General features: G+C 43.2%; 2 protein-coding genes across 6 annotated transcripts in view; one reads left to right on the plus strand and one right to left on the minus strand.

Moving 5' to 3' along the window:
* The window catches only part of LOC110487302 (zinc finger protein 721), a 25,630-nt gene extending 17,390 nt beyond the window's left edge, over positions 1-8,240 (minus strand). The window contains exons 1-4 of one of the 3 annotated variants that reach the window (XM_036973307.1): positions 7,819-8,240; positions 6,854-7,435; positions 6,478-6,541; positions 772-1,007 (exon numbers count right to left, since the gene is read on the minus strand). In XM_036973307.1, the coding sequence (XP_036829202.1) occupies positions 772-1,007; positions 6,478-6,541; positions 6,854-7,435; positions 7,819-7,848 (912 nt within the window). In that variant the 5' untranslated portion in view covers positions 7,849-8,240. The remainder of the gene's footprint in view (positions 1-771; positions 1,008-6,477; positions 6,542-6,853; positions 7,436-7,818) is intronic. The other 2 variants (XM_036973308.1, XM_036973306.1) reach the window with 2 other exon arrangements.
* On the plus strand, positions 8,233-14,442 carry LOC118948233 (zinc finger protein OZF-like). 3 transcript variants are annotated; one of them, XM_036973311.1, is made up of 8 exons: positions 8,233-8,342; positions 8,973-9,162; positions 9,240-9,299; positions 9,749-10,267; positions 10,527-10,633; positions 12,095-12,288; positions 13,752-13,920; positions 14,040-14,442. In XM_036973311.1, the coding sequence occupies exons 1-8, from the start codon at positions 8,331-8,333 to the stop codon at positions 14,295-14,297; spliced, it is 1,509 nt and encodes a 502-aa protein (XP_036829206.1). In that variant the 5' UTR covers positions 8,233-8,330; the 3' UTR covers positions 14,298-14,442. The 3 variants fall into 3 exon arrangements, with proteins under 3 accessions (XP_036829206.1, XP_036829205.1, XP_036829207.1); XM_036973310.1 differs by having other exon boundaries at positions 10,527-10,645; positions 14,040-14,441; XM_036973312.1 differs by having other exon boundaries at positions 8,266-8,342; positions 8,957-9,162; positions 10,527-10,645; positions 14,040-14,441.
* The last annotated feature ends 601 nt before the right edge of the window (positions 14,443-15,043 follow it).

The raw sequence follows: 15,043 nt of genomic DNA on the forward strand, positions 1-15,043 counted from the left end.
GGACAAAGTCTCCCACCTCAGCTGTAGATCTCTGCAGTTCATCCAGAGTGATCATGGGCCTCTTGGCTGCATCTCTGATCAGTCTTCTCCTTGTATGAGCTGAAAGTTTAGAGGGACGGCCAGGTCTTGGTAGATTTGCAGTGGTCTGATACTCCTTCCATTTCAATATAATTGCTTGCACAGTGCTCCTTGGGATGTTTAAAGCTTGGGAAATCTTTTTGTATCCAAATCCGGGTTTAAACTTCTTCACAACAGTATCTCGGACCTGCCTGGTGTGTTCCTTGTTCTTCATGATTCTCTCTGCGCTTTTAACGGACCTCTGAGACTATCACAGTGCAGGTGCATTTATACGGAGACTTGATTACACACAGGTGGATTGTATTTATCATCATTAGTCATTTAGGTCAACATTGGATCATTCAGAGATCCTCACTGAACTTCTGGAGAGAGTTTGCTGCACTGAAAGTAAAGGGGCTGAATAATTTTGCACACCCAATTTTTCAGTTTTTGATTTGTTAAAAAAGTTTGAAATATCCAATAAATGTCGTTCCACTTCATGATTGTGTCCCACTTGTTGATTCTTCACAAAAAAATACAGTTTTATATCTTTATGTTTGAAGCCTGAAATGTGGCAAAAGGTCGCAAAGTTCAAGGGGGCCGAATACTTTCGCAAGGCACTGTATATATATATATATATATATATATATATTTGACCAGAGCCCAATGGTAATAGGATCCCATTTGGGACGCACTCAAATCAACTGAACCTACCCTCTGGTGTGACTCCATGTAGCCCCGGGCTGAGAAGTGTTGACCACAGTCTGGACAGGAGAAGGGCTTCTCTCCCCTGTGGGTGGTCAGGTGGACACGCAGCTTGTAGAAGGTAGAGAACTGCTCTCCGCACTTCTGACAGGTGTTGGAAGTGTTGTTGTGGTTCTGCTGGTGTTGGACAGGTAGTTCTCCCGGTGTAGAGGGGACGGAGCTGGGAGGAGGGGCAGGACTGTCTCCTGTGGGAATGAGATAGGCTTAGGCTGCAATAGTTTGTGTCGGGGGGCTAGGGTCAGTCTTATGTCTGGAGTATTTATCCAGTGTTCTGTGTGAATTTAAGTATGCTCCCTCTAATTCTCTCTCTCTCTCTCCCTCCCTCCCTCCCTCCCCTCCCGGAGGACCTGAGCCCATGCCTCAGGACTACCTGGCCTGATGACTCCTTGCTGTCCCCAGTCCACCTGGTCATGCTGCTGCTCCAGTTTCAACTGTTCTGCCTGCGACTATGGAACCCTGACCTGTTCACCAGACATGCTACCTTGTCCCGGATCTGCTGTTTTGGACTCTCTCTCTCTACCGCACCTGCTGTCTCTACCTCTGAATGCTCAGCTATGAAAAGCCAACTGACATTTACTCCTGAGGTGCTGACCTGTTGCACCCTCTACAACCACTGTGATTATTATTATTATTTGACTCTGCTGGTCATCTATGAACGTTTGAACATCTTGGCCATGTTCTGTTATAATCTCCACCCGGCCACCCCTCTTAGCCTGTTTCCTCTCTAGGTTTCTTTCTAGGTTCCTGTCTTTCTAGGGAGTTTCTCCTAGCCACCGTGCTTCGACATCAGCATTGCTGTTTGGGGTTTTAGGCTGGGATCCTATACAGCACTTTGTGACGTCGGCTGATGTAAAAAGGGATTTATAAATACATTTGCTTGATTGATTGGTTAGACCAGAACCATGTGTTTAGACAGCTGGGTGATTAAGGCTTCGGCATTATGATGCATTTACATGACACTTCAACATTCTATGGAGCCATGTTAGCACTCCATTAGCACACCATTAGCATAACCCATGTTAGTACCACATTAGCATAACCCATGTTAGTACTCCATTAGCACCCCATTAGCATAACCCATGTTAGTACTCCATTAGCACTCCATTAGCATAACCCATGTTAGCACTCCATTAGCACACCATTAGCATAACCCATGTTAGCACTCCATTAGCACACCATTAGCATAACCCATGTTAGTACCACATTAGCATAACCCATGTTAGTACTCCATTAGCACCCCATTAGCATAACCCATGTTAGTACTCCATTAGCACTCCATTAGCATAACCCATGTTAGCACTCCATTAGCACACCATTAGCATAACCCATGTTAGCACTCCATTAGCACACCATTAGCATAACCCATGTTAGTACCACATTAGCATAACCCATGTTAGTACTCCATTAGCACCCCATTAGCATAACCCATGTTAGTACACCATTAGCACTCCATTAGCATAACCCATGTTAGCACTCCATTAGCACGCCATTAGCATAACCCATGTTAGCACTCCATTAGCATAACATGGGAAACATATAATAAATACATAATAAACAAATAATTCTATGTCACTATGTCTAGAATTAGAACAATATTACAATTTGAAAGTTGGTCCAACGCTCTAAATATATGTCTCTGGGTTAGACCAGTGGCCACCAGACCTGGGTTCAAATACCATCTGAAATCTTTCAGATACTGTTAGCGTTTGCTCTAGCTTGCCAGGAGTACCAGATGGGCGGGGTTTGCGTTTTTTTTTTTGCATCTACTCTTATTGGTTCCATTGCGCAATACTTCTATTCTTATTGGTTCAATTAAGCCCAATTAATCCCAGATAAAGTATTTGGACTTCAAATACACTAAACAAAAATATAAAACGCAACATGTAAAGTTTTGGTCCCGTGTTTCACGAGCTGAAATAAAAGATCCCAGAAATTTCCCATAAAAAAAAGCTTATTTCTCTAACATTTTGTGCATAAATGTGTTTACATCCTGTTAGTGAGCATTTCTCCTTTGCCACGATAATCCATCCACCTGACAGGTGTGGCATATCAAGAAGCTGATTAAAAACTTCGTATGGCTGCAGGGGCAGTATTGAGTCGCTTGGATGAAAGGTGCGCAGAGGTGCCCAGGGTAAATGGCCTGCTCCTCAGTCTCAGTTGCTAATAAATGCATATTACTATTAGTATTGGATAGAAAACACTCTGAAGTTTCTAAAACTGTTTGAATGATGTCTGTGAGTATAACAGAACTCATATGGCAGGCAAAAACCTGAGAAGAAATCCAAACAGGAAGTGGGAAATCTGAGGTTGGTCGATTTTCAACCCAGGCCCTATTGAATTCACAGTGGGATATGGATAAAGTTGCACTTTCTAGGGCTTCCACTAGATGTCAACCATCTTTAGAAAATGTAATGAGGCGTCTACTGTGTTGTGGGCCTGAATAAGAGGTGAATGAGTCAGGTTACTGGCAGAGAGCCATTTCCTGGTCATGCGTATTCCACAAAGGAATTCTCCGGTTGGAACTTTATTGAAGATTTATGATAACAAAACCCTAAAGATTGATTATATACTTAGTTTGAAATGTTTCTTTGACCTGTAATAACTTTTTGAAGTTTTTGTCCGAAGTTATGCGGGACCTGCACGAGCGTTTGGATATGTGTGCCTAACGCGCTAACAAAAGTAGCTACTTGGACATAAATAATGGACATTATCGAACAAATCAAGCATTTATTGTGGAACTAAGATTCCTGTGAGTGCATTCTGATGAAGATCATCAAAGGTAAGGGAATATTTATAATGTGATTTCTTGTTTCTGTTGACTCCAACATGGTGGGAAAATTGTATTTATTTTCTGAGAGCCGTCTCAGATTATTGCATGGTTTGCTTTTTCCGTTTTTTTTTTAATCTGACACAGCGGTTGCATTAAGGAGAGGTATATCTATAATTCCATGTGTATAACTTGTATTATCATCTACATTTATGATGAGTATTTCTGTTGAATTGATGTGGCTATGCAAAATCACTGGATGTTTTTGGAACTAGTGAATGTAACGTGCCAATGTAAACTCATATTTTGATAAATATGAACTTTATCAAACAAAACATACATGTATTGTGTAACATGAAGTCCTATGAGTGTCATCTGATGAAGATCATCAAAGGTTAGTGATTAATTTTATCTCTATTTGTGCTTTTTGTGACTCCTCTCTTTGGCTGGAAAAATGGCTGAGTTTTTCTTTGGCTTGGTGGTGACCTAACATAATAATTTGTGGTGCTTTCGCTGTAAAGCCTATTTGAAATTGGACACTGTGGTGGGATTAACAACAAGATTACCTTTAAAACAGTATAAGATACATGTATGTTTGAGGAATTTTAATTATGAGATTTCTGTTGTTTTGAATTTGGCGCCCTGCACTTTCACTGGCTGTTGTCATATCATCGAGTTAACGGGATTGCAGCCCTAAGAAGTTTAAATTAAACAGCATGATCATTACAGAGGTGCACCTTGTGCTGGGGACAAAATGCCACTCAAATGTACAGTTTTGTCAAACAAAACAATGCCACAGATGTCTCAAGTTTTGAAGGAGTGTGAAATTGGCATGCTGACTGCAGGAATGTCCACCACATCTGTTGCCAGAGAATTTAATGTAAAGTTTTAGAGAATTTGGCAGTACATCCAACCGGCCTTACAACCGAAGACCACGTGTAACCACTAGGACCTCCACATCCGTCTTCTTCACCAGCCACCCGGACAGATGATGAAACTGTGGGTTTTGCACAACCAAAGAATTTCTGCATGAACGGTCAGAAGCCGTCTCAGGGCAGCTAATTTGCGTGCTCGTTGTCCTCACCAGGGTCTCGACCTGACTGCTGTTCGGCGTCGAAACCGACTTCAGTGGGTAAATGCTTACCTTCGATGGCCACAGAGTTCTTCTGTCTGTATTCTTTTGCCCATCTTAATCTTTTATTTTTTTGGCCAGTCTGAGATATGGCTTTTTCTTTGCAACTCTCCCTAGAAGGCCAGGACCCCTGAGTCGCCTCTTCACTGCTGACGTTGAGACTGGTGTTTTGCGGGTACTATTTAAGGAAGCTGCAACTAGACAGTCTAATGTACTTGTCCTCGCGCTCAGTTGTGCACCGGGTCCTCCCACTCCTCTTTCTATTCTGGTTAGAGCCAGTTTGCACTGTTCTGTGAAGGGAGTAGTACACAGCGTTGTACGAGATCTTCAGTTTCTTGGCAATTTCTTGCATGGATTAACCTTCATTTCTCAGAACAAGAATAGAATGACGAGTTTCAGAAGTAAGTTCTTTGTTTCTGGCCATTTTGAGTCTGTAATCAAACCCACAAATGCTGATGCTCCAGATACTCAACTAGTCTAAAGAAGGCCAGTTTTATTGCTACTTTCATCAGAACAACAGTTTTCAGCTGTGCTAACATAATAGCAAAAGGGTTTTCTAATGATCAATTAGCCTTTTAAAATGATAAACTTGGATTAGCTAACACAATGTGCCATTGGAACACAGGAGTGATGGATGCTGATAACGGGCCTCTGTACGACCTATGTAGATATTCCATTAAAAATCTGCCGTTTCCAGCTATAATAGTCATTTACAACATTAACAATGTCTACACTGTATTTCTGATCAATTTGATGTCATTTTAAATGGACAAAAAAAAGGTGATTTTCTTTCAAAAAACAAGGACATTTCTAAGTGACCCCAAACTTTTCAACAGTCGTGAAACATTGAACATTATTCAGGATAAAAACACAAAGTCCAGAGGCATATTTACACTGATTGTACAAAACATTAGAAACACCTTCCTAATATTGAGTTGCACCTCGCCCCTTTGAATCAGAACAGACTAAATTTGTCGGGGGGCATGGAATCCACAAGGTGTCTAAAGAGTTGCACAGGGATGCTGGTCCATGTTGACTCCAATGCTTCCCACGGTTGTGTCAAGTTGGCTGATGTCCTTTGGGTGGTGGACCATTCTTGATACACACAGGAAACTGTTAAGTATCAAAAACCCAGCAGCGTTGCAGTTCTGGACACAAACTGGTGCGTCTGACACCTACAACCCTCTTCAAAGGCACAAATCTGTTGTCTTGCCCATTCACCCTCTGAATGGCACACATACACAATCCATGTCTCAATTGTCTCAAGGCTTAAAAATCCTTCTTTAACCCGTCTCCTCTCCTTCATCTACACTGATTGAAGTGGATTTAACAAGTGACACCAATAAGGGATCATAGCTTTCAGCTGGATTCACCTGGTCAGTCTATGTTTATTTAAAAAATATATATTTAGCCTTTTATTTAACTAGGCAAGTCAGTTAAAAACAAATTCTTATTTATAATGACGGCCTACCAGAAGGCAAAAGGCCTCCTGCGGGGAATATATATATATATATATATGTCATGGAAAGAATTGGTGTTCTTAATGTTTTGTACACTCAGTGTATATTGTGGACCTCAAAGGGCCAGCAACTCAATTGAACATGATTTGCATAATAGCAACAAGTCTTCCTAAACCACCTGTCTGTACCTTGAGGTACTACGGCCCTTTACCAATGGGGGCCGGCCTGGGTTATTTATGGAACTTGAACATGATTTGCATAATAGCAACAAGTCTTCCTAAACCACCTGTCAGTACCTTGAGCCAGACGGACATCCTCTTGCTCTGGCAGCACATCCACTACAGCCTGAAGTTTAGAATTCTAAAATGAGGCAACAATGAGAAGTTAAAGACAGTTGAAACATACCTGTTGAGAAGTTATTGTACAGCTTGTTGTCTTGGAGTCGTGTCTCAAATAGCACCCTAATCCCTATATTGTGCACTACTTTTTTACCAGGCACCAGGACCAATCCCTATTCCCTAAATAGTACACTACCTTTGACCAGGGCCCATAGGGCTGAGTAACTGATTATAGCCAGCTCCTGTCAAAAGTAGTGCACTCTATAAGGAGTAGGGTGCCAATTGAGACACAGCTCTAGTCCTCCAATTGAGACACAGCCCTAGTCCTCCCCACCTTGTTACTAGTATCGTCCTGTTGGACAAGCAGCTCCTGTTGGTGTGGCAGCACATCTCCAGCAGCTCTTTGTTTAGTCGACCCCTCAGCGTGACCCCTTCCGTGTCTCAACAAGGCTCCTGATTGGTAGAAGCTCTTCCCACAGTCAGGTGCAAGGCAGCGGTAGGGCTTCTCCCCCGTGTGGCTCTTCTGGTGTATCCTAAAGGAGGACTGCTGAGAAAAGCTCTTCCCACACACGGCGCAGTGGAACGGCTTCTCTCCCGTGTGGGTCTTCATGTGTCGGTCCCGGGACTGTTTTGTAGTGAAGAGTCGCCCACACACAGAGCAGGGGAAAGACTTCTTAGTGGATGATGTTGTGTTGTCGAGGTTGTTCTGTTGTACTACAGGGACATCAGACTCGCACCACACTCCTCTCTCTTCCGCAGAAATCTTTGAGGCCAGCGTTTCACGATGATGGAGATAATCGTGGTTTTCCAACACCATCTCCTGCTGGCTCAACAGTGAGCTCTGGTCACCATGGTTACAGTCAGCTCCAGCGTTGTGGCGAAGAGGAGACAGGTTGGACACTTGGTCTACAGACTCCTGCAGCAGAGAACAGCACAGGCTAGGCTTCACCCTTACAGGTAAACAATTTAAACAAATTCAGCACTTGGTTCAGTCTAGTCCGCTGGACCCTGAGTTAGGAACATCACTACACTGCTGTGCTGTATCGTCTCCTGCCGGATACTAAAGTTTAAAAAAAAATCAAATCAAGAAGTTGTTGCTGTTTTTGTTCATATTGCGAAACAACACAGTTAACGCTAGACACATAAAAGGGTGACTATGTGATTAGCTAAAAAACGACATTGTTATTACAACCAGCAATTCAGCTGACAGCAGACACTAGTTGGCATCGGCGACAAGCCAGCAAGCTAGCTACATGAAATATGTACACTCATATATATTGAAAGAAAGCGGTTCCTCACCCCCGACAAGTTTCCTCTCACCTCATCCATGCTGTGTTGTTTAAGATGGTCCACCGGGCAGGAATATCACAGGGATGACACACGGATCATCAGCAGGTCGGGAAAGTTGTCATGTCAACCAGGACAGGGCCATGGCTAACGGTAGCTAAACCTGTAACCTGTTAACCTGTTAGTCTTACGATGTTGCCCAGGACATAATAGGACGGTGATCTCCAAAAGTCGCCGTTCAACGAAGTCCCGTGGCCGATGAACGTAAGACAAAAGCGAAGTTCATAGCTGAATAGTTGTATTAGCAAATGGGAAGATAAGAAGCTACCATCGGCCAACTATAAACTTGCTAGCTTAACAGTAAAAAAGACAGAAGTAAAAGATAAATCACAAGCGGTAGTTGATTACTCTCGTCTAGATGGTCGGGTCTGACGACACTGAGGCGGAAGCCGGAAGAAAAACAACAACCAGTTTGTTTCATATTCTGAGCTTCTTCTTTTTTTTAAAGAGCACTACTATATACAATGGACGTGGTGGTGAGTAGATAACAATAAACTCAAATATAACATTTATAATGTTTCGAAGGTGGACGTATGTTTTTTAAATTTTCTGGTCAGTTCAGCGATTTTGAACAAAGCAGCAGTTTCCTTGCCCGGTGGAAGCAGTCTAATCGATACGTTTCAACATTATTATTTCCCGTTACAGAAGTGAAGTGAAATAGCTAGAATGGTGATATGCAGCGACCATGTTGGTGCTAGCAGTTTCCATCACTGAATATGTATAGAGATGCATGTTCAGGCATGATGTAGAATAAACTAGAATCTGGGTTTACGAAGGAGTCAGTTGAATATTGCGATTATCCTTTAAACCCAGGAAACAGCCATTCAACTTGCCATTCACACATTTTTCAAACTTAATCATGTTAAAATATGTTCGGTACCTACCAAAGAATTGAGTTAAACTGAACAACTATATTAATTACAACTGTTCCTGGCCGGCATGTGCTTCGAAAAAAAAAAGTTAAAGTAAATATATATATATTAAAGTTTAAAAAATTAAATATATATATATATACGCACACTAAAGAAAGCTACATGTAACTATAAAAATGCTTTGTCTGGAAATAATTGTAGTGACAAATCCACTTCAGTTTTCTTCTCTCTCAGGAGACCAAACTCAGAGGGTCCCCTGGGCCCAAAGGTATCCATGGAGACCAAGTAATGCAGACCCTGAGGGGGGTGAAGCAGGAGGACTGTGGGCCCCTAACAACACCCCTAACAACGTACCTGAGTTTTGCCCATGTGAAAACAGAAGAAGAGGAGGAAGAGACATGGGGTGTGGCTCACCCAAGTACAGGTGCTCTTGCCTTCTCTCTCTTTGTGATTTGTTTATTTACAACTTGCCGTGATTTAAATCTTGTGTGTTTCCTTCAGGGTTCTTCAACGTCAAGAAGGAGGAAGAGGAAGAAGCCATAATATATCCTATACAGCCTAGTGAGTACAGCATCACAGAGGAGCCATAGTATATCCTATACAGCATCACAGAGGAGCCATAGTATATCCTATACAGTCTAGTGAGTACAGCATCACAGAGGAGCCAAAGTATATCCTATACAGCCTAGTGGGTACAGCATCACAGAGGAGCCATAGTATATCCTATACAGCCTAGTGAGTACAGCATCACAGAGGAGCCATAGTATATCCTATACAGCATCACAGAGGAGCCATAGTATATCCTATACAGCCTAGTGAGTACAGCATCACAGAGGAGCCATAGTATATCCTATACAGCATCACAGAGGAGCCATAGTATATCCTATACAGACTAGTGAGTACAGCATCACAGAGGAGCCATAGTATATCCTATACAGCATCACAGAGGAACCATAGTATATGGCGTTACTAAGCCTCTTATCTGACCTGAGATTTCTCTGTTCCCTCAGATGACAACCCAAGCCCCACTTCTGACATTACCAGCCACAGTTCTGACGACTCCAGCCCTGACAATGGCCCTAGAGCCACCCCTGACAATGGCCCTAGAGCCACCCCTGACAATGGCCCTAGAGCCACCCCTGACAATGGCCCTAGAGCCACCCCTGACAATGGCCCTAGAGCCACCCCTGACCTGAACAACCCCCACCATAACAACGACCCCAGGTCTGGCCCTGCCGGTGGAGGGGCATCGGACAAGGACCCTGCATCCAGAGAGGAAGATGAGGAAGATGAGGAGAGGAGCCCCCAGATCTCAGCAAACCCAGGGACTAAGCCCAACAAGACCAAAGGCGGTCATCAGAGGCCGTTCCCCTGCTCTAGGTGTGGGAAGCGTTTATCCACCACTGTTAGCTTAGACAAACACCAGGTCATCCACACCCGACTGAGACCGTACCCCTGCTCCGTACCGGCCTGCGCCAAGAGGTTCTGCTCACCAGCCGAGCTGAAGAGACACACACTCACACACACAGGTTTTTTTAAAGTTTTACTTTGGTTCCTTTGGAAAGTATTCAGCCTAAATTTATTTTCAAAGTTCAATCAAGTGAAAAATCAAGAGTCGGGTTCTCAACCAATCTGGTCAATAAATAGTTTTGACACAAGTTTTGTCCACTTGTTTTGGGGGGTTTGAATTGTTTAAGGTCGTTCTAGTGTACCTTTTTTAAAGTCATTCAATCATCAGACAAATCAAGTTCAATACGTGGTGTGTTTTGTGTCCCTCACCCAATACAGGAGAGAGACCCTTCCCCTGTCCAGACTGTGACAAGAGCTTCACCATACTGGCTGCTTTAAAGACCCACCAGAGAACACACACAGGAGAGAGACCTTACGTCTGTGAGGTGTGTGGGAAGGTTGGTTCTTTTTATTAAATCTCTAAAGACCCACCAGAGAACACACACAGGAGAGAGACCTTACGTCTGTGAGGTGTGTGGGGAAGGTTGGTTCTTTTTATTAAATCTCTAAAGACCCACCAGAGAACACACACAGGAGAGAGACCTTACGTCTGTGAGGTGTGTGGGAAGGTTGGTTATTTTTATTAAATCTCTAAAGACCCACCAGAGAACACACACAGGAGAGAGACCTTACGTCTGTGAGGTGTGTGGGGAAGGTTGGTTCTTTTTATTAAATCTCTAAAGACCCACCAGAGAACACACACAGGAGAGAGACCTTACGTCTGTGAGGTGTGTGGGGAAGGTTGGTTCTTTTTATTAAATCTCTAAAGACCCACCAGAGAACACACACAGGAGAGAGACCTTACGTCTGTGAGGTGTGTGGGGAAGGTTGGTTCTTTTTATTAAATCTCTAAAGACCCACCAGAGAACACACACAGGAGAGAGACCTTACGTCTGTGAGGTGTGTGGGAAGGTTGGTTCTTTTTTATTAAATCTCTTTTACTGATGGTTTGCTTTTACTTCTTGTCATTTGATTGTTTTACTGTGAAGAGTGTTGCGATTTTAAAATACATTTTGTAGTAATTTATAGTTTTTTTTATGGACAGTGATAGTCAGAATGTATAGGGGAGACAGATACACAGAGAGAGAGAGAGGATTCGTACCCATGTCGCCAGATGTATACACTGAGTGTACAAAACATTAAGGACACCTGCTCTTTTCATGTCATAGACTGACCAGGTGAATTCAGGTGAAAGCTATGATCTCTTATTGATGTCACTTGTTAAATCCACTTCGATCAGTGTAGATAAAGGAGAGGAGACGGGTTAAAGAAGGATTGTTAGGCCTCGAGACAAAATATTTAAGTGTCTTTGAACGGAGTATTGAGGTAGGTGCCAGGTGGGTGCCAGATAGATGCCAGGTAGGTGCCAGGTAGGTGCCAGGTGGGTGCCAGGTAGGTGCCAGGTAGGTGCCAGGTAGGTGCCAGGTAGGTGCCAGGTAGGTGCCAGGTGGGTGCCAGGTAGGTGCCAGGTAGGTGCCAGGTAGGTGCCAGGTAGGTGCCAGGTAGGTGCCAGATAGATGCCAGGTAGGTGCCAGTTTGAGTGTGTCAAGATACCGCAACGCTGCTGGGTTTTTCCACGCTCAACAGTTTCCTGTTGAACCACCCAAAGCACATCCAACCAACATGACACAACAGTGGGAAGCACTGGAGTCAACATGGGCCAGCATCCCCGTGGAACTCTTTCCACACCGTGTAGAGGCCACGCCCCCAAGGAAGTGAGGCTGTTCTAAGGGCAACTCGATATTAGCAAGACGTTCCTAATGTTTTGTGTGCTCAGTGTAAATACTCCAGACTCTGGCAAAAAAGAGTGTTGTGATTTTAAATGCACTTTAAATTTGATTTTTAAGGGCTTCGCCCAAACGGGGAACCTGAAATCCCACGAGCGCAGGCACACCGGAGAGAGACCGTTCTGCTGCTCCTTCTGTGGGAAGACCTTTGTAGAGTCTGGCCATCTGAAGAAGCACCAGCGTATCCATACAGGAGAGAAGCCGTACCACTGCAGCAGCTGCCCCATGAAGTTCCCTTCCTCCAGCGAGCTCAGGTAACTCGGGGCCTATATTCATAAACCGTCTGAGTCGGAGTGCTGATTTAGGATCCGTTTGGTCTTTTAGATTACAATGACTGGACCGAGGGATCTGATCCTAGATCAGCTCTCCTATTGGATCTGATCTGAACAACATCACGTACAAGGGGACCTGATCCTAGATCAGCTCTCCTATTGGATCTGATCTGAACAACATCACATGTACAAGGGGACCTGATCCTAGATCAGCTCTCCTATTGGATCTGATCTGAACAACATCACATGTGCAAGGGGACCTGATCCTAGATCAGCTCTCCTATTGGATCTGAACAACATCACATGAACAAGGGGACCTGATCCTAGATCAGCTCTCCTATTGGATCTGAACAACATCACATGTACAAGGGGACCTGATCCTAGATCAGCTCTCCTATTGGATCTGATCTGAACAACATCACATGTACAAGGGGACCTGATCCTAGATCAGCTCTCCTATTGGATCTGATCTGAACAATATAATATGTACAAGGGGACCTGATCCTAGATCAGCTCTCCTATTGGATCTGATATGAACAACATCACATGTACAAGGGGACCTGATCCTAGATCAGCTCTCCTATTGGATCTGATATGAACAACATCACATGTACAGGGGATCTGATCCTAGATCAGCTCTCCTATTGGATCTGAACAACATCACATGTACAAGGGGACCTGATCCTAGATCAGCTCTCCTACTTTGAGATGCTTTATGAGTATGGGCCCATGTGTTACTCCCCTGATAACATAATAACCACCGGACATTGTAATAAGTTACTACGTTTTTATCTGGAGAAAACATTATTATTAAGTCATCTGTTTGTTTTATTACGACATCCGTTATGTCGTCATTTATTTCATTAAACTGTATTTTCTGTTGTTATGATTCAATGTTGTCATGTCTTTTTTAAATTATTTTTTTAACTGTCACAAACCAATTTCCTGTTGTGGGATATTCAAGTGATCTAGAACTACTAGTACTTAACCAGTCAATTTCCTGTTGTGGGATATTCAAGTGATCTAGAACTACTAGTACTTAACCAGTCAATGTCCCGTTGTGGGATATTCAAGTGATCTAGAACTACTAGTACTTAACCAGTCAATTTCCTGTTGTGGGATATTCAAGTGATCTAGAACTACTAGTACTTAACCAGTCAATTTCCCGTTGTGGGATATTCAAGTGAACTTGAACTACTAGTACTTAACCAGTCAATGTCCCGTTGTGGGATATTCAAGTGAACTTGAACTACTAGTACTTAACCAGTCAATTTCCCGTTGTGGGATATTCAAGTGAACTAGAACTACTAGTACTTAACCAGTCAATTTCCTGTTGTGGGATATTCAAGTGAACTTGAACTACTAGTACTTAACCAGTCAATGTCCCATTGTGGGATATTCAAGTGAACTTGAACTACTGGTTAATGTATTATCTGTTGCTCCAGGGTCCATGAGAAGATCCACAGCCAGGAGAAACCTCACAGCTGTTCCTACTGCGACAAGGCCTTCAAACAGCTGTCCAACCTCAAGCTCCACCAGAGAATACACTCTGACCAGAAGCCTTACGCCTGCTCCTACTGCGACAAGACCTTCCGTGCTCAGGGGACCTTAAAGGTACAATATAACTATTTAGTTGTGGATTTTATTTCAGTTTACACAACATAATACTTGCTATTTACTATATACTGAAATTCTTATTAATTACTTTAATTACTTATTAATTAACTTTGAAGGTGCACCTGAGGACTCACACAGGAGAGAGGCCTTACCCCTGCTTCGACTGTGACAAGCGTTTCATCACGTCCTCAGAGTTGAAGGTGCACCAGAGGATTCACACGGGAGAGAAGCCCTTCTACTGCTACGACTGTGGGAAGAGTTACTATCAGCTGAAGCAGCTGAAGGAACATATGAAGTTCAACCCGGACCACAGCACCACACGTAGCGGACTCCGTAACATAGAGGACGAGGACAAGCTCTACTCAGTAACATAGAGGACGAGGACGAGCTCTACTCTACGTCACATGATGATGTAACAATGTCTTGATTTTTTTTATTTTTTTTAGTTGCCTAGAAACAGACATTACATTTTTTTTTAATTGTTTATTTTATTTAACTAGGCAAGTCAGTTAAGAACAAATTTTGATTTATAATGACGGCCCACCCCGGCCAAACCTGGAAGACGCTGGGCCAATTGTGCGCCGCACTATGGGACTCCCAGTCACGGCCGGATGTGATACAGCCTGGATTCAAACCAGGGACTGTAGTGACGCCTCTTGCGCTGAAATGCAGTGCCTTAGACCGCTGTGCCACTCAGAAGCCCCCTCAAAAAATATATATTTATCATCCTCGGGGATGCCATCGATGCCACATCATTGGAAAGAGAGATAGAACATTACTTTGCCAGCACTCTACTCGTTCCGTGATGACGTCACAGTGGTGACGTCAACATGTCTATTAGAATGTTCTGTCGTTGTACTGAGCAGACACAAGGTCAACGCTCTGTTTAAGATGTCGACAAAATGGTCATTTTGATTAAATGTTGTTTTTTTTGTGATTTTTTTTTTAGGTTGTTTAGAAACTGACATTACATGAAAGACACATTTTACTACGTTTCCATTACAGTCCTTATGTGTGTGAAGTCATACTGTATAAACCAAAAAAAGAATGGCGGCTGTTTAATTTTTGATATGATTTTATAAATGCCGACAGATCATTTGTGCGTCGACATGATGGGATC

The sequence above is a fragment of the Oncorhynchus mykiss genome, unplaced genomic scaffold (genome assembly GCF_013265735.2).
Source record: "Oncorhynchus mykiss isolate Arlee unplaced genomic scaffold, USDA_OmykA_1.1 un_scaffold_229, whole genome shotgun sequence".
Lineage (NCBI taxonomy): Eukaryota > Metazoa > Chordata > Actinopteri > Salmoniformes > Salmonidae > Oncorhynchus > Oncorhynchus mykiss.